The 25,309-nt window shown below is 35.5% G+C and overlaps 2 protein-coding genes across 6 annotated transcripts; both read left to right on the plus strand.

Moving 5' to 3' along the window:
• The first annotated feature begins 1,657 nt into the window (after positions 1–1,657).
• On the plus strand, positions 1,658–9,827 carry LOC123547051 (ras-related protein Rab-11A-like). The gene is made up of 4 exons (XM_045333808.2): positions 1,658–1,877; positions 7,090–7,314; positions 7,822–7,930; positions 9,267–9,827. Exons 2-4 carry the CDS (start codon positions 7,140–7,142, stop codon positions 9,589–9,591), a joined length of 609 nt encoding a protein of 202 aa, XP_045189743.1. The 5' UTR covers positions 1,658–1,877; positions 7,090–7,139; the 3' UTR covers positions 9,592–9,827.
• Positions 9,828–15,162: 5,335 nt separating this feature from the next.
• LOC123547052 (uncharacterized) lies at positions 15,163–24,822 on the plus strand. Of its 5 annotated transcripts, XM_045333813.2 has the most exons (5): positions 17,339–17,601; positions 19,590–19,730; positions 20,995–21,221; positions 22,950–23,058; positions 23,569–24,822. In XM_045333813.2, exons 3-5 carry the CDS (start codon positions 21,047–21,049, stop codon positions 23,891–23,893), a joined length of 609 nt encoding a protein of 202 aa, XP_045189748.2. In that variant the 5' UTR covers positions 17,339–17,601; positions 19,590–19,730; positions 20,995–21,046; the 3' UTR covers positions 23,894–24,822. The 5 variants fall into 5 exon arrangements, with proteins under 5 accessions (XP_045189747.2, XP_045189746.2, XP_045189748.2 ...); XM_045333812.2 differs by lacking the exons at positions 17,339–17,601; positions 19,590–19,730 and adding an exon at positions 15,163–15,847; XM_045333811.2 differs by lacking the exons at positions 17,339–17,601; positions 19,590–19,730 and adding an exon at positions 16,739–16,884.
• Positions 24,823–25,309: the final 487 nt, after the last annotated feature.

The raw sequence follows: 25,309 nt of genomic DNA on the forward strand, positions 1-25,309 counted from the left end.
CACTTCATGTAATAGGCCCTATAACTTCATTTTCCTATATATACGTTGTATATGTACATTTATTATTTAGTAGTCTACATGATCGGTGCACTGCTGGGATTTTTTTTGCACTATATTAGGCAACAATCTAACAGACGGTAATCTTCACGGCGTTTGAAGAAAATTGGGGGACTCGAAATTTTATTTAAAATGAACATGTGATGTAATTTCTTTTTCCGAAAAAACGTGGCAAAGTTCAGATCCTTAGTTGGTCGTATGGCATTCTCTGCCTCCTGTCTCGGGTCATAACGGCAGAGTGTCTTATATCTTCATACATAGAATAAGCTTGATAAATTTCTACTTTACCTGTACAGTAGCATCACACAATTGAGGATACACAAAATACAGCCCATTTATTTTAATAAAATTCATGGTTCAGCAAAGTTAGTTTCATTTTTTAGAGATTCAAAATTGTTCTAGTGAAGCAAACATTTTAAGATTAAGCCAGCCGACAGGCTAACCTTTTTATAAAGTTCTGAACCGATTTGCTATAACATTATATTAGCATTATAAGAAACATAGACCAAATTTGATACATAAATGTTGGCCAACATCGTGAATGATAAAAAAGAAATAAACAAAAACATGCATATAATAAACGCGAAAATGCAATTAAAGTTCAAAGCCTTATTAAAGTGTGCTAATTATTTAGGTTTATACAGACGCATATTCTTATACTGGTGACCCATTCAAATCTACTGGTTTAGACGTACCGGCAGTGAACTCGAACCGACATGTGCATCAGTGCACGAATCTCGCAGGTCGTGAGCTCTGTCATCTTTCCGCGGGTTGCTTCTAAAAGTTCTATTATTGTATGCGTTTATATTATACGAAACAGCCACTGAAAGTAATGTTTTTAACCATTTTAGTAAAGGTTAGTGTTTTTTTCTTTTTAGTAAGCATTTATCAATATTTGATAATTGTTTACTAATAAACACTAACCTATACTGAATTCGAATGTCTAGATCTAGTTAAATTCCAACAGAATAATCTCAGTCGGACAATTACAAATGAAAAACACTTGCTGTAGTCCAGAATTTCCAAACACTTGTTATTCATGGCCACTCTTTAGACATCTGCTTGATCTGTTTTTAACAAACATAGTTTTTTCATCTGCTTTCTAAAAATCGATAACGCTCAAACTTAAAGTCCCATACGGCTTTAAATTTTATGTAAAAAAAAATCAACAAATGAAACGGATGTGTCCAGATGAATGTTTTGCATTACATGTTTAGAAACTACTTTCAATACTGGGCAAGATTTTTACACAGTTACAGCTCTAAAGGGAGGTAATCAAAACAATCTTACGGTGTTAATCAATATTCAAACTTCTGACAAATATTAGATAAAACAATTACTGAAAATACAATTAAACATGGAATTAAAATACTTTTTCATTTTTATGTGACAGCCACATCATAAATAAAGGCATTATAAGTCCTTTGCCGAAATTTTTTACGGCTATAAACTCCATGAAATCTAAGCGTTAATACGGGTACATTTAAACTTAAAATCAAGACGGTATTTAACTCTCATTTCATAAAATATTCGTACATTCCATGAGGTCAGTGAGGTAGTGTGTTTATATCACTTGGTTTCATTTGTTAACGAAGTGCGGATATTTATATATTCTTAAAGTTTAATTTGCTACACAACTTTTTTATCATTGATAGGTTAAGTTTAATTAAAGTATTAGGAAGTGGCAATCTATCGTATATGGATTTCATTTTAAAATATTAAAACTGAAAGTGCCTGTGGAACATGTTATTTTTAGCGCATTGATACAAAAGTGGAAGTACCCGAGTTAACCTTTCAAAATGTGTATTTGAGAGCTACGGGTATGTTATAGTTAGAGAATGTTAACACAATGATATCTTTATTTCAGGCGGATGGAGGCTATTAATTAATATTTGTATATATGTATAATTTTCAATTAGGTTTAGTTAATTACTTTTTGCAATCGATCGCAATTTTCAGATCGAAAGTTAATTTGCATATTATCTAGGCGGTCACATCTAAAAACTTTCACATTATTTGCAACTTGTCGACTATTTTCCTCAAAAAAATGTTTGACATACCGTTATAGATAATATACATGATATATAACCACAGGTGGCAGTAGCGTACCTAGGATACAGTAAGGGTCCATGAGCCATATACACTTAAATATATTACAATTATTATGTTTTCTAAGGAAAGAAATGCCAAAAAGTCATTTTGAATTTTTTTTGCCCCTGTGACATTTCACAGGTGCATTTTTTTTTTCAAAATGACTTTTGTCATTTTTTTCTCAGAAAATATTATAATTGTAATAAATTTAAATGTACAATGTATATGGCTCATGGACCCATACTGTACCCTAGGTACGCTACTGCCACCTGTGTTTATAACATGACAAGTTTATAGTATTTCATATTTTTCAATAAGAAGTATCAACGAAACTATGAACAGCACGAAAACCTAAAAAGGGTAGGCCAACCCTGGTGATTTCCGATAATCGTACACACCAGGTAAATCGCTGGATCCATTGTAATTTCATTGTTCATGGTGGCAAACCCCCGTGACTTTTGGACATCGTACATAAGGGCCTTTACCAATACTTTATCACTTTACATATTTTCAGATAATAAAATGAGTGAAAGAAATGGGTATTGTCCTCCACACAAAGTGTCTGCCATCAATTCCTATTTTTTTTTTCCAAACCCTTCACCCAGCTGCTTTTCGCGGACTAACTGTGTAGATAACGTACCCGCTTAGCAGTTGGGCGAAGTGTTTGAGAAAAGAACTGAGAACTGATTGCAAGGAAAACACTCATTTTGCTGTCTTCGACGCTCTTTATCAAAATTCGTCAAATAATCAGAAAATTTAAGCAAAATGTCACCTGAATCGGTACATTTCCTCGTCTGTACGGTGTCCAAAAGTCACGTGGGTCAAAAACACAAGTGTTCGGGTGAAGAGCGCAGTTTTGTTTAGGTTTTTCCCCCAAAACATTCAACTTAATTTTTCATTTTATCTAAACCTGTGAGAGAGACCACCTTGATATAAAGAACACGATATGGTATTCCTATGCCTAGGCATGATTTTTTGCCAGAGATCACCTGTGAATATACCAAACCTCTACAGACCATTAGTTTCATTCCGAAATGAAACATTTTCAGTTCATGTTAACATGAATAAAGTGGTAGATGTTCGAACTGAAAATCATCTGAGAAACAATGAACTTCATGAAGTAAATCAATCTGCTTATAAGAAATTCCACTCGACCGAAACCACCCTTTTAAAAGACAGAAATGGCATTCTTCAATCGTTGGATAAGAGCAATTTGAATATTCTTGTGACGCTTGATCTCTGTGCAGCATTTGACAATATTGACCACGGGACGCTGATTCATCACCTAGAACGTCACTTTGGTGTTACAGGCAAGCCACTCGCATGGATGATATCATACCTTAGTGACCACCAGACCTTATGCATAGATTGTGAGCTATTACAAACAGTGCTTATGAAGTACAGTGTATTCCAAGGGTCTTTCCTGTGACAAAAGAACTACAGAATGTACACAAAGCCTGTCGGAGCTATCTGCAGACAGCACGGACTGAACAATCATTGCTATGTGGACGGTTCTCCTTGAACCTGATAGACAGAATTTTATTGAAGGCAATGAAGAGACCATTGAGAGTTGTCTGAAGGACATAGTTTACTAATTAAAGTAGTTGCACGAATACCAATATGTTGAAACACAATGCTGAAAAAGCAACAAAATTAATCGTATTTTCATCCGAACACAAAGCACAATCTTTTTCAAATATTTCTGTGATAGTGGACGGCTCTGAAATCAAACAGTCAGGCAATGTCAGGAACTTGGATTATTGTAACTCTCTTCTATATGGGATTCTAAAACAGTCAATGAACAAACTACAAAATGCCCAAAATACGGCAGCTATAATCATAACCAGAACATCCAGATATGACCATATAACACCTGTGTTGCGTGAACTCCACTGACTTCATGTGCAGAGCATGGTGGAATACAAAATTCTAACATATACATAACCTTAGGACGGCCAGCACATATTTATGCAATCTTGCCAGGCATATGTATGTTTTTGACAACACAGAAAATGACGTCACTCGACCTTCAGCTATTTCCGGAAGTAAATAAAATGAAAGTAGAAATGCTAAACTTGAAAACGAAAGCCGCATTTTGATTCGTAGATAGGGGTCACGCGTAGGGGTCACCCCGTCTAAATGTATGCGCGTGGACTTCTTTTTTTTTTCTTTTTTTTGCTATTGGGGAGCCAATTTTCAGCACTTTATTACGAATTGAAATTACCTGGGCTTTAGTACAGCATGTCAGCTTTTAAAATTCTATGAAAAAATTTGACTCTGTAACAGAAATCCCACAGGGGTCTGTAACGGACCAAGGGTACATTGATACGTTAAGACTGCGGAAAAGATATAAGGCTCTCAGTGATCAATCACAAGCTTATGTAGTAGACATATTAGAAATATATGCAGAAATACGACATCTCAAAATAGTTCATTAACATTAGTGGTGCCCAAATGTCGGACAGTGCAATATGGTGACAGGAGTTTTCATATAGCAGCTGCCCTTATGAAATGCCCAAAAGACCTTGCAAAGTTTAAAAAAAAAAGCGCTAAAGACGCATTATTTCATACAACTCTATAGGAACTAATTTTGCTAAATACCTGGTGGAGTAATGCAGATACTTGGCCAGCCAGTCAAGAACACTAGTGAGACAAAATAACATAAAATATATTTTAAATTGTGATTTAATATTCTATACTTTATGTATATTTCACTATGTTGTTATTGTTGTTGTTGTAATTGGGAGTTTAATCTGTTAACCTTCTAATTTCAAACGCTATGTATTTTATTACCATAATGTAATTTTATTTTTTTAATAGTTTAATTACCATGTTTTATGTGTACATTATATAGATGCTTTTATGTGAAGCACTTTGAACGCTTATTTTTTATGAAAAGAGTGGTATTTTTAATGTGGTATATAATAATAATAATAATAATAATAATAACAATGTGTAAAAGACAATGGGACGCATAAACATCACTTTTTGACTTTTTCTTAGAATGGTCTTTATATTTAAACCAGTGCTACAAATCATCAATGAACAGAGAACGTTTGGCTTTAAAGACCATTTTTTCATTTAGTGAACAGTTCATTTTATTCTAACCTCTGAATAAATACAACATGCTTAGCTTTCCGAGTTTATGCATGCTTTATCAAACTGTGTTTTTTAATCCATAATTTTCTGTTCAGACGTTTTCATACATGAGCAGTAGAATGACAACAGCTTCTCATATCATTTAAAATAGGTTGCCATGTAACCAGCTTTAAAAAATATCTGTATAATAAAAGTGTTGTAATTTCATGAAAGCAGATAAAATACTATAGAATAAAAAAGTCAGTGCTAACAATTTTCTCACAGACCTTAGTACTAAAGTAAGCGGAACATAACAAAATCAGTTTTGTTATATATCAGCACAATTATTAGACAGCTTTTGTCCAATAAAATGTATTATCATGTTTATTATATTGTAAAGATCAAAGGAAAAGTGCACCCCATGCGATAAGATATATAACATAAAATCGCACATGCTGGTCACTTTAACTTCCCTGTTTTTGATAAGGTAATAATTTATTCGATATCACTTCCTGATTAAAACATAAATTTCAAAATGCGAATATCTTAAAGGGTGTCAGACATTATAAGTTTTTCATTTGAATATACGCAAATACCCAAGTTTGTTTTATTTAAAAGGAACTCAATTGGGAACTTCTTTGACTAAACCTCACTGAAGCGAAAACTGGAAATTTAAAAAAAAAGACACATAAGCAAATATGGTCTAGCCAAATTTCAGAAACCCAGTCTATCAGTACAACACGAAATGATAGGTACTATCAATCGCAGAACAAAAGAAAACAGAAGGTACATTCAACATTCATTTGTAAAAGCAAACACATAGATCTAATTTTTATCAATTACTAATTATTGCCCAGGTGTTGTCACAATTGTTGAAGGCATCAGAATACAGATGCATTGTTTTGACATTGATTAAAGATATGCAGTGGCCATTGTTCACTAAATGGTTTTATCCTTAGGTATTTATTTCAAATTTAGAGAATGTTAACACAAATATTTGGCTTTACCAAAAATGTGAATAGTTTTTTTGTGTATGTAGAGCTACATTCATAATCAAAAGTTGATTGTTTAAATATATAACTTCCTTTTTTTTTACTAGCTGTACTTAGCTGTACGTGCATACAGTGTTTGTTTATTATTTTAAATATAATGCATAGTGCTGTTAAGGCCTAAAAAATTCCTTGTTTCCGGTAACATGCTCAAAAAGATTAGGGTAGGTAGGTCGGATTTTTTTTTGTGTGGGTGTGGGGGGGGGGGGGGGGGGGGGGGGAGAGAGAGAGATTTTTTTAATTAAGTGAGACTTTTCGGAAATTATTTTTGTGTCAAAAAATGAATACAAATAAGGGGGTTATGCCTTTAGACCATCAGTAAGTTGACTGTAACATGTATGACCATTTTAAAGCACAAAAAGTGCAGTTTTGCAACTTTCTGTTAAAAAATTGAAAAAAATATTCTTCAAGGCCATAAAAACATTTAGGGTCGGGCTAAAGATTTAGGGTAGGTTAGGATACCGGAAACAAACATTTTCTACGCCTAAGTATGGCAGTAGATTTGTGTCTATGTTCGATTTTTATATTATGTTCAATAACCGGACACATATGCATTTATAGTTGTTTATATTTCTGTTCGATTATCGCATACAAATAATTATTTTCATGTTACGTTTGTTCGATGATAAAACAGACAGACTTTGTTTTTAACTATTTATATGTCCAATAATCGAAGACATATTTGGTATACACGACATTTGATCTATTTAAAAAAAAAGAAGACAATTTTTAAACATTTTGTTTTTATATGATTCAGCTAATACTCGATAACATAATTATGAACATCTGGTGATCTGCAGTTTGTCTTTTACAGGGACGATAAGAAATGGTTAGCAATAAATGGATGCACGAGACTAGCACGTGATGTACGCGAGAAAAACAGATTTCAAGATAGTCATCATAGGTGACAGTTTCATTGGCAAGACAGCACTGCTAAAGAAGTTCATCGGAAAAATTGACATTGGCAGGTCAATATTTGAGTCACATGAGGTAGAAAAAGATGGAGAGAAAATCTTGCTGGAGATTCATGATACCAAGGGTAATTTATATTTTTACTTTACTCGGTGTTTGTATATTCCTTAAATGAGATTGTCCAAAAACGCTTAGTATATTGCTACAACAACGCTCCAGAGATGGTAGTGTACAAAAAGAAAAATGAAAAGAGGAAGCGTACCAGATTGTGCTTATGTATGTTGTCAAACACAAGGAATGTTAACCTGATTAAACTGTTTTTACTTAGATCTAAGTTGTGTAGAGCACTTTAAAAAGTCATTGGGGGACATTTTATCTATCCTGATATTAACTTTCTGATTGCTTAAAGATGTTTCCTGGAAAATGAAATTTTACTTTTCTTACGATTTGATAAAACTACACAAATTAATACTTCTTTAGTCCCCGCTGTCATGACTGTAAATACAATACTAGTAACTGAGTCTATAAAGTATTTGTTATGAACTACTGCTTATGAATCTGTAAGGCGCAGGTTTAGTCTTAGACTAAGGTAAATGATAAGAAGACATTTTGGACTTGGTCTTAAATCTTGTAGGTCAAGAGCGATATCGGAGTCTAACATCATCCTTCTATAGGGGCGCACAGGGGTGTCTCGTGTGTTTCAATGTCATGAGCAACTCTTCGTTCGATGGGCTAAAACACTGGTAAAGTATATGCAAACTTAATTTTTTATTCTTTTTATCCGTTCTCTCAAGCCAAATGTGCAATATCATGAGTCTGACTATATATCTATAAATGGAATCAAATCTAGCTGAATCTAACACAAAGTATAATCATGCTTTGAATGATAATCAGTCTTGTTCAGGGGCTGATATATCGTAAAATATCAACGGTCAATCTGCCTGGAATTTGTCAAAATTCCTTTTTGGTAGAAATATAGTTTCGAGTGAAAACTGCCTGCTGTTTCATATACAAACAAAACTGTTTCTGTAACTGGTGAAACGCTTACATGTCACGACACTTGCCTGTTGCTGTAGACATATTTGGCAGAAGTCCATCCTTTTACTGTAGACATATCAGGAAGAAGTCCGTCCTATTACTGTAGACATATTCGAAACAATTTTGTCGTTTTACTGTAGACATATCCGGAAGAAGTCCGTCCTATTACTGGTGACATATTCGGAGGAAGTCCGTCCTATTACTGTAGACATATTCGGAAGAAGTCTGTCCTATTGCTGTAGACATATCCGGAAGAAGTCCGACCTATCACTGTAGACATATTCGGAGGAAGTCCGCACTGTTACTGTAGACATATTCGGAGGAAGTCCGGTCTGTTACTGTAGACATATTCGGAGGAAGTCCGTCCTGTTACTGTAGACATATTCGGAGGAAGTCCGTCCTGTTACTGTAGACATATTCGGAGGAAGTCCGTCCTGTTACTGTAGACATATTCGGAGAGGGAGTCCGTCCTGTTACTGTAGACATATTCGGAGGAAGTCCGTCCTGTTACTGTAGACATATCCTGGAGAAGACCGTCCTTTTACTATAGACATATCCTGAAGAAGTCCGTCCTTTTACTGTTGACCTATCCCGAAGAAGTCCTCCTTATACTGTATCTAGACGTATTCGGAAGACATCCAACCTGTTCAGATAGACATATTAGGAAATGTCCGGCCTGTGAATGTAGACATATTCAGAGGAGCGACCTTTGACTGTAGACGTCCGGCCTGTTACAGTAACGGTATACATATTCGGGAGAAATCTGGCTTGCTTGTTTATGCATGTAGATATATTCGAGGAAAGTCCGGCCTGTAAATGTAGACATATTCGGAAATGATTCGGAGAAGAAACGCGATCTCTTCCTGTAGAGATATTTGAAAATACTCCGGCCTGTTACGTTAAGCAAAGTGTGTACAATAAATAATGCCCGACGATAGCGCAGTCGAAAGAACTCTTATTTTCTGTAATGTTCATAATTTTGTTTTTTTTCCACCCCTTTAAATGTGTTAAAATAATCATGATTTATGTGTCTGCTTGCAGGATGGATGATGTCAGAGAATGCGTGCGTGAAGACATTCCAAAAATACTGGTAGGAATAAATCGAAACAATGGCTACAAACAGCCTTTGGATCATTCTCAAAAAATTTCAAGAGACAAAATAGATGCGTTTTGTGAATTGCATAAACTACATTACATAGAAATTGATCTGAATGATGTTAAACGTATATCAGACTGCTTTGAAACACTTACTGATATGATGGTTAAAGAAAGACGTAGGAGAACAAGTGACATAGGAGGAGATATGGACATTGTTCATTTTCCCAGACCGAGAGAGGAAAAGAAAGAACAGGATTGCGGTTGTTGAATAATGTAAAAAGGTCTTTACAGCAGAAACCTGATAACTTTGTAGAAGAATACGAACAAAACCGTGGTCTGACAAGGGCGTAAAACAGAGTAACAAAAGCATATTTTACAAAATCTTTTCGTTAGTTTGGATTTGAAACGTTGAACTATTTCATATCGCTGCGTATTTCGCAAAAGTACATCATTTTCTCCTTTACTGTATCAAGGGTCTGAAGAATATAAGAATGATAACATGTTTTCTGCATTGTCTATTTTTAATTGGCAAGGTTAAAGTTCCGTTTTCATCTTCGGACATTTTTTGTGCGTACTTTTTACCGGAAATCAAAGATGGATTTTGCAGCAGATGCTGCAGTAGTTCCGATTTTACTAACTTAAAAAAGATGTATTAGATGTCAGTAAACCCAGGTAGGGATATGCTGGATCCACTTTGCTCATGCCTCCGCCTCTGTACAGCTGTGATAACTCTTGAAAAGATGGATGGATTTTTTTTTAATAAGATTAAGCTGGAGAGTGTTTTAGTTAGAATCCACTTAATTAAACCAAGGTTGTTTACTTAAAATTCAGAAAAATGTCTATACCCGTTCTGTAATTCTTGAAAGGACCATTTTTGATATTATAAAAAAATAGGGCCAAGTTCGATTTGGTAACCTTTCACCAGTTTTTGACGGGGTACGAACACTTTTCTGCTTCATAATCGGTTGTCCGTTCATATTTCTTCAAATGATGAATAAATTGAACTTATTTTGGTAGACGTGTCTTATTATAAAATGCATGTTTAGTTCAGCAAATTTGTGAAATGATAAATGGATTGAATTCATTTTGGCCGTCAGGTACATGGTTATAAAATGCAGGCTGAGTTCGATTCTGCTTACAATCCACCATTTATTGCGAAGTTATGGTCCCTTTTCTACTTAAAATTCAACTAAAAGCTGGTGTCCGTTCGATAACTTATGAGCGGATGTATCTGTGGTAACAACGTATATGATTATAAAATGCAGGCTAAGTTTATTTCGGTTACAGCCACTCGAGGTCTATAACCAGACTTAATTCTGCAAAATGTTGATGTCCTGTCCTGTAAACTTTTGACTGAAGGATTGATTGATTGAATTTATTTTTGGTACGCAGATATATGATTTTAAAGTGCGATCTAAGTTCGGATTTGGTAAAACACATTAATTTTGGCCGCGAAATTATGACTCCTTTTTGACATAAATTTGCTTGTCATTTCAATTACCCTTGAACAAATGGACGAATGAAATTCATTTTAAGTATACAGATGCATAATATGTAACTCGACAACGAGTGGGGCGCTGTAACTACTATTATTACTTTCTGTTATTTTGATTACAGCGGGCAAACCCGAGTTTACTCAGGCTCTTACCTGTCAGTATGTGTAGTTCTAACAGGGTGAGAAAATGTGCAGCCAGACCGGAACTCGAACCCGGGGCCTCGGAATACCGTTCCGATGCTCTACCGATTGAGTTACCTGGCCGCCTACACACTTTCTCCCCACTTTAATATTCAAGTTCTATACCGTGACATACTCCCCTGCTATATGAAATTCATCCTCAAATTTCTAATGGGACAGAGAACAAGGTAAACATGATCTCGGAGTATACTCAGTCACGGTCCCATGTAGGGCGCCAAATGCCACAGGATAAGAAAAATGTACAGCCAGACCGGGACTCGAACCCGGGGCCTCGGAATACTGTTCCGATGCTCTACCGATTGAGTTACCTGGCCGCCTACATACTTTCTCCCCATGTTGATACTCAAGTTCTGTACCGTGACATAAAGATATCTTCTAATTTGTATTCTTTTCTCCACATATTGTAACTCTTTTAAAAGTAGATTCTTACGCAAACGCAACGCAATATTAACAAGACTATCTCCTAGCAACAAGAGTCCCATAACGGAAGAGGCATTTTTGATATTTGCTACCACAGGAATTACCTTTTTAGATTAAAACTAAACTGACGAACGTGTATTTTCTGAATAACTTAGCAGCTATAAATCAGTTTTCTTGTAAGGATCTATCTCTTACGACTGACTGATGGAAGGACACATGGACGAATAGATGGATTAAGGGGTAAAATTTCATTTATGTACGTGAAAGAAGCTCTTACTTTTAAGCTATGACAGAATCCACCATTTGTTACTATTAAAAGAATGTAGAAAATGAAATAATGTGCAAATTTCGTGAAAGCGGAGATGGCCGTATTATTATTATTATTGTTAATATTATTATTATTATTATTTTTATTATTATACCAGATTTATGTAGCGCCTTTGTTCAAAGGCGCTGTACATAGCGCAAACACAGCCACATAGGGCGCGAAATTCATCCTCTACTAGTACAGACACAGAGCGATCTGACCAGAGGGACAGGGTGAGATAAAGCCCCCAGAACAGCTAGAGAGAAATATTTTTAGACACAGGCCTGTCCGGCTAACTTAGCCTTGCTCTTTGCGAATAGAAAGTCTGGTTCTTTAACATGCCCGTTGTATAGCATCGATACACGTGAAGCCGTCTTTCCTGGGAAGAACCAATACAGGCCTCTTAGTTAGGTGGGAGACACACAAGAACATCTCAGAAATTTCCAGTGCCTGGACCGGGATTCGAACCCCGGACCTCTGGATTGACAGTCAAGCATGTTACCACTAGACAACCGGTCCTCCCGGTAGTAGCGACTATTGAGTGCTTCTGTCAATTTTTTCTGCCTCAATTGCCTCGGTCATTTTTCTACCTCAGTTGCATCGGTTGATTTTTTTTTTTTTGCCTGGTCATTAATTTGGTCTCCGGGTTTGTTTTTTGCCTTAGCTGTATGAATTACCAGCCGTTCTTGAAGAATCTGATCCCGGTTTAGTAAGTATTTTCGAGTATATTTGTTATAAAAAAATATATGGAACAAACTACAGCATATATCTTCGGCGTCACAACTGTGTGATGTATGCGAGATATATCAGTATCGTACTTCGATTGGTGCGCGCATTTCAGATTAGTGTTTTCAATATTCCCCAGCAACATCCGAAAATACCAGCAAGTAATGCAGAGGTCACTCCGAGTCGCGTAGCGTGCCATACTCAGTTACTCTGCTGACTGCTGAGTAACATTTGCAATCAAAGCCTACAAATAAAAAGGGTAAATGAGCGAAAGAAGCCGTAAATGAAACTGATCAGACGAGGGTATGAGGCTAGTGCTAATGTTTGCAAATACATTAGTAAACTTTGTAAATTTCAGTAGAAAATACAGCACCGTAGCTCGGCGGATTAGTTTGATCTTAAACACCACATACCTGCACTTCCTCCCCTCAATAAAAACTGTTACAAATCATTGCGCAATTCTATTTCCGTCTTCTACTTACGAAGACATGTTTGAAGAAATGTCAGATCTCGAAGTTCCATTCGTTCAGTGAAGATTTTCCACTTTGAATGAAATTTATTTGCTTTCAGTGACTGATAAAAGATAAAAGATAATCATATTTTACAATTGTAGTAGTTTCTGCTGCAGACGATCACTTTGTTCACCGTGCTCAAAAGTAGATGATACCATACTGGTATATATCAAGAAAAGTGTTCTCACTTTTTAAAGAAGTGGATGCTAGGGTAACATAATTTGATATCCTTTCATGATCCTTTGAAGATTCAGACACGTCAGTAAAGAAATTTGAGTAATTTTCAAAATATTTACCAGATATAATCCGAATCAAGTTTACCAGTCAAAAATGTTGCCTGTATCGAAATGACAATATGTGATATCAGATACATTTGCATCATAATCTTAACACTACTAAATGCAAAAAGTATGTACAATACTTTGGAAAAAAAATGGTCCGATGAAATTGCTTTTAAATGTAAATAGCGAAATGAATGCCGCAAGGTAAGTTTTTTGCCTTTTTAGTTGCTTGGATCTCGTTACTTGGTAATATGGGCATACGTTGCAGCGTCATTGTACTAATATTTGTAAACAAAATGAGAAAAAAGCTCTTGATAACTGCTATCGAATAATATAAACAGACAGAAACTTATACCAATGGGAGACGTATTTAGCTGCTTTTATTCCCGTGAAATTTAGAATTTAAACCTAGCAAAACACTTTCGGTCAGATGTGTTGAACCTAATGATAACTTATTGTGCTTCAAAATTGTACGAGTATTTTATACGAATGAAAATTTAAATATTATCATACTAGAAAAAGTGTACACTCAGTTCCAAAAGAAAGTGTGCACTTAGTTTTCTGTTATTTTTTCTCGGTTATTTTCATGAAAACTTATAATGTTTGGTACCAAAATTTAAATCAGTTCGTAAACAAATTAGTGTGCATTAGATTTTGAGTTATACCTGAAAGTGGTGGAGAGTTAGTGTATGAAAAAATGAAACAAAAACGTCGGGGAAATTTTTGAAATATTTAAACTTAAAAAGTGCACACTTTCTTTTGGAACTGAGTATATTCATGTAGTACATTTTAAGTCTTACAGCTTTAAATATATCCATGATGTCTGTCTCAAACAAATCATGTCATACATTGTAGATACCAGTTTAAACTTTGATCTTCCCTATTCAGTTTCAAATAAGCTCCAGTATTGTATTATCAGCCAAGGATGAGGGTCAAGGTGTTGCCCATAATTATATCAAAACAATATCTTAGAACATTTTTTCGGAACAATAGAAAAGTCAGTTTGGGAAGTTTCTTGGATTAAACTTATTTTATTGCATACCAATTATATTATAAGTTTGGGAAGTTTCTTGATTGGCTATTTAAGGCAAGTGGTTGCTTAATTAATACCTGTAGGTGATCGTTAAGGCAGAAAGTCTCTTTGAATCTTCATTTCATCTTACACCTCATCCCCACAACCTCCAAATTTTTTGAATTTCTTTTTTTAAATTTTTTATTGTCGAAAAATGACAACATGCCTATGCGTATGTTATTATGAGGAGCTTCGTGCCTGTCGTGTGCATTATAGATCAACGCAGGTCATACTGGCCAATCACTTTCACAAGAAGCAACAAGTTCTCTTTCTATTCTCAGAATCTTTTCCCGCGGGGAGATTCAACTGACAAACACAAAGGGACGAGGTTTCCTCCCGCTGAGTAGCTTCAGAATTGATTGTGCTACGCCCTGACTCCCTGTATATGTAATAAAATAGACCTGTTAAAACCATTTCCAAACATTCACAAGGATTTCACACTTGTTTATCATCATTAGGGAATTATGTAGATCAAGAATCATAACTCTAACCTGCATTTTGTCAGAATTTTGGCCCTTTTTGTACTTCGAAAATCTGAACTATGACTCTTTTCCTACATATTGTCCAGCACTTGCAGATGAGCGATGGTATCCGTAGGCGGTGTTCCTGTTGATATTTGCTACTACAGGAATTATATTTTTACATTAAAACTAAATGAAAGCACCGACATATTTTCTAAATAACCAAGCATCTATGTGTCAGAATCCTTGTATGGATCTATCTTTTGTCACTGACGGATGGACGGACTCACGGACGAATAGATGGATTAAGGAATAAAATTTCATCTGTATATTCTACATATTGCTTCCTATCTCTGTCACCAGTTACATGAAAGTATGGTAGTCTCTTCTACTTTTAAGGTATGGCAGAATCGATCATTTGTGACTAATACAAGGAACATACAGATGGACGCACGGATTGACAAACAAATAAAATGAAATAATGTGCATGTTTACCACATTGTCCTCTACCTTTACCAAAGTTCACGAAAGCTTCTCTTATACTGTTATGTAATCGAAGAATCCATAATTATTTGTTGCCATAGCAACAAAATTAAAAGACACTGACCTTCCGTAAACCAAGCTGAATAGCTTCCTCCCATGAAGAATTCAACGCACATCGGTGAGGAGCAAGTGATTCTAAGCCAAAGACCTTAACCACTCGGCCACGGAGGCCCTTGGTTGATATCAGTGGTACTGGGTGCGATAACATATCCATCGGAAATCCTCTTTATTTTTGGTTTGATATGTTAAATTGCTTACAAAATATTGTAATGCATTCCATTTTAAAGACATGACTTTAAACGTATGCATTGTATTTGATTAACCTGTGATATAAACAAAGAGATAAAGCAGTGTGAAGTGTAAACAACCGAATGTTGTGATAGGTTTTGAAATAACTTTAATGTTAGAGGTGGCGGAAACCTGTGTTTTGTAACAGTATTTTTGCTTGAAGGAATTTGTGTCTGCTCGGAAACAAAAATGGAATATTAGATAAAACAAAATTTTGGGTCGTATAAAAATTTTTTAAATCAGTAAAATAACATTGTTAAACAAGATAAAGCAGTTAATTAAAACCTAAATTTACTAAACCTATATGTTAATATATTTAATTGTTAATTAGCGAAACTTTTGATCCTTAGATCACCAAGCCTTGAAATATGTGCCGTGCATGAGTAAAGACAATAGTGCTTTGACCACATGAATCAACACCTGGCATATTCGTGCATCTTTGGGTCAGGCACATGCTGTTCGCTTTCAAATCTATTGGAATTCAAGAAAACTTTAACGACACATGGATCCGACAACTATGCGTTGGATTGCCATGCTGGTGATCATTTGCAAGCACTTTGTGGTTTAACATGCACGCTCAATCATAAATAGCTTTTAATTTCAGCTTATATTTGACAGATACGCACCTTATTACAGTGTAGCTCAACATCGTGATTCATACATTCTCATAACTTAAATGTTTATATGTAGCAAAGAGCTATAGCTATAAAAAAGTATTTTATATTTCTTTGTATGTAGTCATTTAAGTATAAGAAGCAATTTGCTCAAAATTGTCTTTGTTTTCCGTTTGCATACCTGTTAAATAAAAGACGCTGTTTCTGAGAGAGAAACAAAAAACTTAAGCGAAGCATGAAAAAGAAGCAACTATCTCCGGTTTTTTTTTTTTTTTTTTTTTTTTTGTTCATCTCATTTCTCCAGAGAACCATGATTCACCAAGATCGTGCATTTTAACACGATTACTCACATTGCATATAAATGGATAATTGTACGTGTTATATTATCCGATCCGACATCCAACATCACTACATATTGAATTTGAGAAGTATCGATATACTAATATTTCAGAAACACCTTCCCAATAATTTATCTGACTATTAGACAACCGAGATGGAAACACAGAAGAGGACAATATTGGAATCATAGCTATTTATTTCAGTTTTGCCAACGGTTGCCATGGTTGACAGAAAAGATGTAAAACTTATAAACACGAAAACATGCTTATCTGGTACCCTAAGGCGGGTTTCTGCTTTAATTGGTAATACATTTTCGTTTGTTTTTCAAATGATTGAGTTTTGTTTTTCACGCTTTTTTTATTGAAAGCGCACGCACGCATGCACGCACGCACTATCTGAAACATTTCTAGTGCAGGGAATATTCTAACTACGAGTACATGTATGAAAATGATGATTTTTCTTAAGAGTCTGACGATAAGAAGATGCCAACCTGATGCACTTAAAATACGCTGAAAATTGAGTAGCATATATATAATATTCATATTTGCCAATTTCTTTTACTTTGTTGAATATAACTGAATTTGCTTACAAACTTAAAGCTTTTATTCATCTGCCTTTATTGAACATTTACCGTGTATAACCCTGAAACTTAAGAAAAGATTGCTACTGCCTAAAATTGGCCGACATTATGGACAACACTAAACTTGTCAGTAGACGTGTACACCGGGTATACATCCAGTATAAAAAGTCGTATGTAAAATTAGTAATTTGTCCGCTTACTACGCTGTTTTCGATTCTTTTAATTATAAATAAGCGTCAGTTCAGTAAAAAAGGTTAAACCGATGTATTTTTTTAAAAAAAATGTCTAAAAGCGCCGCTATGGTTTCATTGATTTATTGTAAACTATAGACAAAGAGATAAAAGGTATGAAGTGCACATGATCGAGTGACGAAAAACGTGGGTGTTTAAATCGGGTGTTTCCTCTTATTTCGCGGAAAAGGATTTATATATGCTTGGAGGTAAAAAGCTTTTGTTTAATTTGCTTTATCAAAGATTGAACTTTTTGGAAAGGTGTTTACATAAGCTATCAGCTTGTTTTCCAATCCATGTATTTGACATGTAAAAATTTGTTGTACATGTTATGTGTATGTTGCTTCAAAATAAGATATTGTTTAAACTAAATATTGAATTTAAATCGTGAACACAGCTTTTCCCTTTAATCATGTATGTTAATAGAACGGTTTGATACACTTTTTAACCTACAATGCACAAATATGAGCCGCACCATGAGAAAACCAACACAGTGCTTTTGCAATCAGCATGGATCCAGACCAGCCTGCGCATCCGCACAGTCTGGCCAGGATCCATGCTCTTCGCTGACGGTTTCTGTAATTGCAATAGGCTTTGAAAGCGAACAGCATGGATCTTGACCAGACTACGCGGATGCGCAGGCTGGTCTGGATCTATGCTGGTCGCAAACACACTATGTTGGTTTTCTCATGGCGTGGCTCGTAAATACGTTTATACTTACAGTTTCATATTACCAAAATGTCACTGTGCCCTAAAATGGTATTTGTATTAAGTATTTCGTACGTCTATTATATGCTTTTAAAACCACTGAATGGCTGAAAACCGCATTTCTTTATTAAGTGTTGGAGATAACGTGATCATTTGCTATATATCTGTTTTAAAACATGTTGGTCCGCGAAAATAGATGTAATGATTGGGATAGGGTATCGGTCGAATTATAGCCAACTGTCTTACAATATTATGTTAGTTCTCGGTTTATTTAGGTTCATTGTTATAACATAGAGGTAAACAGAAAGATATGAAAAAAATGAGTAATATGGGTACATATCCATCAAGATAACAGAAGAGGATTTTCTTCCTTGTTTGGATATTGTGAAATGTTTTCAAGTAATCGATTGTTATTAATATCACTGAACTTTTAATTTATGAGGTTTCTTTAAAAGGAGACATTTCTCCCAATCTATATCTACTTTCTCAAACATCATTTTAGTTTGACTTTCCGAAGATTAAGTAGAGCTATTTCACTCGCCCCGGCGTCGGTATCGCCGTCGGTTAAGTTTTTGATAAAGTAAAATATCTCTGTTACTATCAAAGCTATTGAACTGAAACTTAAAATAGTTATTTACTATCAATGTTTTTACAGGCAAAGTTCTAATTTCGAGTCAAACACCGAGAAAAATCGAGCTCTATATCATTACCTCTCATTTATATTGAGCTCTTTTCATGTATATGTACACGTTCAAAAGCACTGCACAGAATACTTGTACATTCTAACAGTATTCCAAACATGCACATTTTAGTAACTTATTTTCCATCGGTTTGGATTTAAAAATCCTAGTAGATTGTACGTTATCTACAATGTTTAAAATGTGCTCACCTTGTTGTTGTAAGCTTGTTTAAATGCACGATAAATTGAGCCGTGCCATAGGAAAACCAACATAGTGGGTTTGCGACCAGCATGGATCCAGACCAGCCTGCGCATCCGCGCAGTCTGGTCAGGCTTCATGCTGTTCGCTTTTAAAGCCTATTGGAATTGGTGAAACTGTTAGCAAACAGCATGGATCCTGACCAGACTGCGCGGATGCGCAGGCTGGTCTGGATCCATGCTGGTCGCAAAGCCACTATGTTGATTTTCCCATGGCACGGCTCAGTTGTGCAGATCTTTGATATCAAACCTGTTCGGTGATTAGTAGTTGAATATGTATGGATGAATGTTGGTTGCGAAGTCCAAGTGATAACGTTTACATTTAATATTACATAACTTCACAATAATATCATGTCGTATCCGATATTTGTTTATGATTAAACACGAATTTCAAATTGTGATTGTTTTAAAGAATGTCAAACAATATAATTTTCCATATGACAACGCGTAAATACCCCAGTAAAATGAATTGGGGTATTTACGTAGCTGCCGGATACAATAGTTTTACATGATTGTCTTTGCCAAATTCTTCCCGTTTTCCTTTGAATTCAGGCCAAAGAGCCTTTCTAGCATCACTGATCTCCCTGGGATAGTCCCTAGACAGACCGATATTGGAATTCTTAAGACGAGGAGCACAGCCCATCAAGGCCTCGACCTCACCTGCATGGCTGAAGGCAGCAAATAAAAAACGGGGTTTGCTTGTGACTTTTTGATTGTGGTGTGACGGTCGAGGGGTGAAAACCCTACCAAGTCTAAAAGCACGAGCAATGACAAATTTGGAAGAGTCTATTTTTAGATTATTGCAAATAAAATTATTCACAACTTGAAAAGGGTCCTCCGCACTAGATTCGGGAATACCAGTTATAATAATGTAATTGTCATTGCTACGCGCCTCTGTCTCTATACTTTTGTACTCAGTAGGTGTAGGCGTTGTTGTGTGACCTCGTGCGTAGCGCTTTGTACATATATATGTGACTCAATGTTATCAATTCTGTATTTTAGTAGTCCCATACTAGACATTCCTTCAATAACAACATTTAGCTTTTCGTCTGTAGGGTGTTGTTTGAGTTCGTCCAGTGTGACGGCGGAGCATTTGACCTTTCCGACCATTCCCCACCCGTTGAATGACGAACTCTCTTACTTCGATTGACTTCATTCCAGGAGTCGGATAGGGGTTCAAACCTGTTCATATAAGGCCTATCAGATGCAGCAGCAGCACCAGAGGAAGTTTTCCAAACGCTCATGTTCATAGTTCTGCGATAAACTGCGAAAATTTCGGCAATAGGTGACACGTCGTCAAAATACGTCCGCCATGTTCAATTATCCCAAAGATACCTGTGTGCATTTGTTCCGTAAGGACCTATGCATATAATGAAAAGAAAATAATGAAATATTCTGTAGTGTCAGGAAAGACCTATTTAGAGAAAGCGGCCTGCTAGCATGTAAATGCACCTCAAAGATAATGACCTGACGCATTGTCACAATCTAGCTGGTGGCCTCTGAAATGGTGACTTTAGAAGGACGCTACAGTCACTCATTATTTCAAGAAAAGGACAATATATATATCACTATCTCGAGGAAGCATTGAAGTAACATTACATCAAATTCGGTCAGACTGGATCTGCTCTTGTGGGAGGTAATTAAATGTGCTGTGAGCCTTCGTCGCAGGGCTGGTTAAGGCGGTCTTCACGCCCGCTAGCACATGATTAAGCGATACTCTGATATGCAGAAACATGTACATTCATTGGACTACCTGATCTCCAAGAACACAAGGAAATTTTAACAATGAGTCAATAAAATTTAAGTCATAAACGACATTTGCTTCTTTTAAAACAAATACCAGTTTCAGTCCTTTTGTTCCGTTAGTGAAAAATACACTTGTTCTCGAGTTTTCATCATATTCGACTGATTACGATAAAATATTAACATTGGTTTACCTACAATTTGTCTTTTACAGGAAACGATACGAAAATGGTCATCAATAAATGGATGCACGAGATTAGCACGTGATGAACCGGAGAAAAATAGATTTCAAGGTGGTCATCATAGGTGACAGTTTCATTGGCAAGTCAACGTTGCTAAAGAAGTTCGTTGGGAAAGCTGATCTTGGCAGGTCACCATTTGAGTCATATGAAGTACAAAGAGATGGGGAGAAAATCATGTTGCAGATTCATGATACCAAGGGTATTTGATCTTTTAAAACTCTCTCAATGTCATCAGAGTCAGCTATATTTCCTATAGATTCATTAAAGATGTTGAAGGCGTAATTCAGCACCACCAAAATGACGACAGGCGACGGCGTAACATTAGTCCCCCATTTAATAGCAGACTGCAAACAAAAAATGTTAATGTGATTAAATAGTTTACTTATGCAAATACAAATATTTGAACCGTTATCTTCACTGTATACTCATATGTCATGTATATGATTTGAGTTAATAAAATTGTGTTGTGTTCTGTTCTGTTCTGCAAGTTTTAACTAAGTATAAAGATACAATAATCTTTATTTTGAGTCATATAACATTAGCATTATTAATTTTCTTTTTTCCGATTATAAAAGAAACTAAAAAACCTGTAAGTAAAAGATATTGAGTTAAGATTATAAACAAAAATACATACATTTAAAACATGGTTAAGAAAACATTGACTGACAATAAATAGGATAATAAATAATAGCATTTCCCATTTGTGCGGTGCATATTAGGCAAAGTGACTATGGGACTTTTAATCTGTGTTGAAGTATTGATTTGCGACCTTGATAACTGTTGTTGACGCAAGTTATCTAAAATAATCTATAAGCGCACTTTAAAAGTTTCGTAAGTGTTTACATATCTTACTTGATTTTTGTATCAGAAGTCTTTTAACCCCGCTCGCATCTTCGACTTATGTGCTATCTTTCCCGTCTACGCATACCTATCAATCAAAAAGAACGAAATCAGTGCAAATGAACACATGTTGAAGATGGTTGTATTTGAACAGGAAGTTTAGAATGTAGGGATAACGCATGTTTTTTCGTGTTATAACGTCTGCAGAATCCCGAGGGATTGGTTGGTGCCCGAGCCCGTAGGGCGAGGGTACCAACGTATCCCGAGGGATTCTGCAGATGTTATAACACGAAATGAACATGCGCTAACGCTATTCTAGCATAAAACGCGAAATAAATACTAATAAATGAATACATCCTAATTCAACGTCATTAAATTTGCATGAAATACGCGGGAATGTCTGAGCTGTTTTTTTTACGTTGACGTCATTTGGTTTTGAATTATCCGTTTTGGGGCCGAATGACGTTTACGCTTTGCCACGGAACTCGCTTATATAAAAAGGTGTTATTACAGCACGTGAGCGCGAGAATCTCTCTGTTAACACACGTTTTCTCTTCTGTTAAAACACCCCCGAAATGTGACAATAACAGCAGTTTTATGCTAGAATATTCAATGCTTTATCAATTTATTTTTTTGTTGTATGTCCTCCAATACCTCTATATATGGCGATTATGATTTTTGTTTTCGCATGTCTCATATAACAGCGTATAAAGAATGGCAAAGCCCTTTAAGTGACAAAATAACGAAACAGTGTTCACTCAAATGATTTTGGGCATCCCTAAATTATGTCCCAATAGGTTGAACCTTATAACAGTTAAACCAGCTTCTGTCAAATTCATTACAAAAAGAGAGTTTCCTGACGTGACTCTGCTATTGTAACCAAAAAGACAAAACTGCTTAAGCCAGAGCGTTAAATCCACGCCACTCTCTTGACAGTTAATAAAATTACAGACAGTAAAAGTATGTGTTATGAATTGTAGACAGGTTTTATATCGCGGTCACACTATGGTAACTGTTTAATAGAAATGGCCTACCTGCTTTAAAATGCTACTCCTAGGACATCATCTTATTTGTCTGTATCTTGTAGGTCAAGAGCGATATCGGAGCCTAACATCATCGTTCTACAGAGGAGCTCATGGCTGTCTCGTGTGTTTTGATGTCATGAACAACTCCTCTTTTGATGGGCTTAGACACTGGTAGTGTTCACATTTTATCTTTAATTTTGGTTGTTCTTGTTGCTCGTTTCTTCAAGGCATTTATACAATAAACTGAAGATTTTTTTTAAGGAAAAGGTATTAATATTGAAGAACTGAATCCAGCTAAATTTGACACAAAGTTGTAAAATGTTCTGAATTGTAATCAGTCATAGAACCAAAGCTTAATGCACCACAAATCAACGTGCCTGGAATCTGACAAAAATTACTTTGATAGCATTTTTTTCGAGTGAAAGCTATCTGCTATTCTATCGCAAATACAATCGTACATGTAATTGGCCGAAGTTTGGATATTTCTGCTTGTTACTATATACATATTATAAAAATTCCGGCCTGTTATCGTAGACATTGTGTACAAATGTCAAGCGGCAGTGATGTCGAAAGAAACATTATCTCCTGTAGTGATTTCCTGCACCCATTCTGCACTCATCTAAACTCGAATTACATTTTTCTAGTTATTTATGTTTCGTGAAATTCTATGTCTGTTTGCAGGATGGATGATGTCAGAGAATGCGTGCGTGAAGACATTCCTAAAATACTGGTTGGAATAAATCGAAGCAATGGCTACAAACAGACTTTGCATCACTCTGAAAAACTTTCAAGAGACAAAATAGATATGTTTTGTGAATTACATAAACTAGATTATATTGAAGTTGATCTGAATGATGTTAAACGTATTTCAGAGTGTTTTGAGACACTCATTGATATGATAATTGAAGAAAGATGTAGAAGAACCCGCGACATAGGAGGAGATATGGACATTATACATCACTCTAAACTGAGAGAGGAAAAGAAAGAATATAAGTGTGGGTGTTGAATGATGTCAAAATATCTTTGAAATTTAAACAGACCTATTTTTAAAGAGAAAGACGGGGAAAAGCCAGGTCTGACAATGTTGTTGCTTGTCCTGACAAAATCCTTTAGATTTGTAACAATGAGACTTTCTTGTATTGAATACTTCGATTTTCTCTTTTGAATATCACAACGAGATTGCACGAATGGCGACCTGCCATCAGTAAAGAATTTTCAATGTTAAATTAGTAATTGGCAAGGTTGGTTAGGTTAAATTCTCGTTTATGTTTCAGAAACAGTTTTTGTGTTCTGAAAGAAAAATATATGTTTATCTGAAGCCTATACAGCCATAGTGACCTGTGCCTTTACGTCAAAATTAATTTACGGCTTTTCCATGATGTGTTAAACTTTGTATAAAATCATAACTACCAGACTCTTATTCTATTGCTTACTTGTATACATAATAGCATACAACAACAATTAATGAATAACCGGATGTAGTGATCTAAAATGACTGTAACTTGCTGTAGACAGTTCAGTGTGAACAACGGAAAAATGTACGTGTGACAAATAACTAAACTATATGTTTCAGTCTAAAGAAATGTGAATGTAACTGAGACATCATGGAACAGTGTGACTGTAGAAACTTAGTACGTGTGTTTAAATTCAAGAAAGTTTATGCCAGAAACGCGGGTGTACATAACATTACCTACCAAAACTGTCGTTAGTAAGTAGTAGGTACTATAATACGGTAATTTCAATTTTCAATTATTTTGCTTACAGCTGGTAAACCTGTTCTGTTTTAAAGTGTTTCCTTTTCACAATGTAAACAAAATATGATATAAAGATATTTTCCAGTTTGTATTCCACTCTCCACATATTCTGACTTTATAAAATTACTATTTACATTTACAAAAATAAATTTGTAATGCTGTTTATCAGCGGTTTATGATATTTAAGTATTTATTGTCTACATAAGAAACAAATGAATGCTTGCACTCTAAGCATCATTGAAGGTACCATGTAACACTGCCGTATGAACACATGCGGGGATGTCTCTGAAATATTTCTGGTACTTGTAACATGGGCAAATGTTGAGTTCTGCTCAACCCGGTGCTAGAGGCCCTGGACGGTAGCATTCATTTCCATTACCGTTCATACAGGCTGAATCAAACCGAGCCCGCAACAGTTTAATTTTTGTCTTGTTGAGCGATCTATGGAGTTCCCACATTTTTCCAATTTTATATGACAAAATATATTAGGGACTTGTAGATACAGTTGAAACTTTGTATGTCGAACTCGTTTATTTCGGAATTCCGGTCTTCTTGACGAAGACCCCATCAAAATTCCTTCCTAATATCTGTTATGTTTATATGCAGTATAGCAGTAGACATGGCGTAGCGAAACACATCTGTACAAAGTAAAATATTATGTCGAATCC

This window comes from Mercenaria mercenaria, chromosome 9 (genome assembly GCF_021730395.1).
Source record: "Mercenaria mercenaria strain notata chromosome 9, MADL_Memer_1, whole genome shotgun sequence".
Lineage (NCBI taxonomy): Eukaryota > Metazoa > Mollusca > Bivalvia > Venerida > Veneridae > Mercenaria > Mercenaria mercenaria.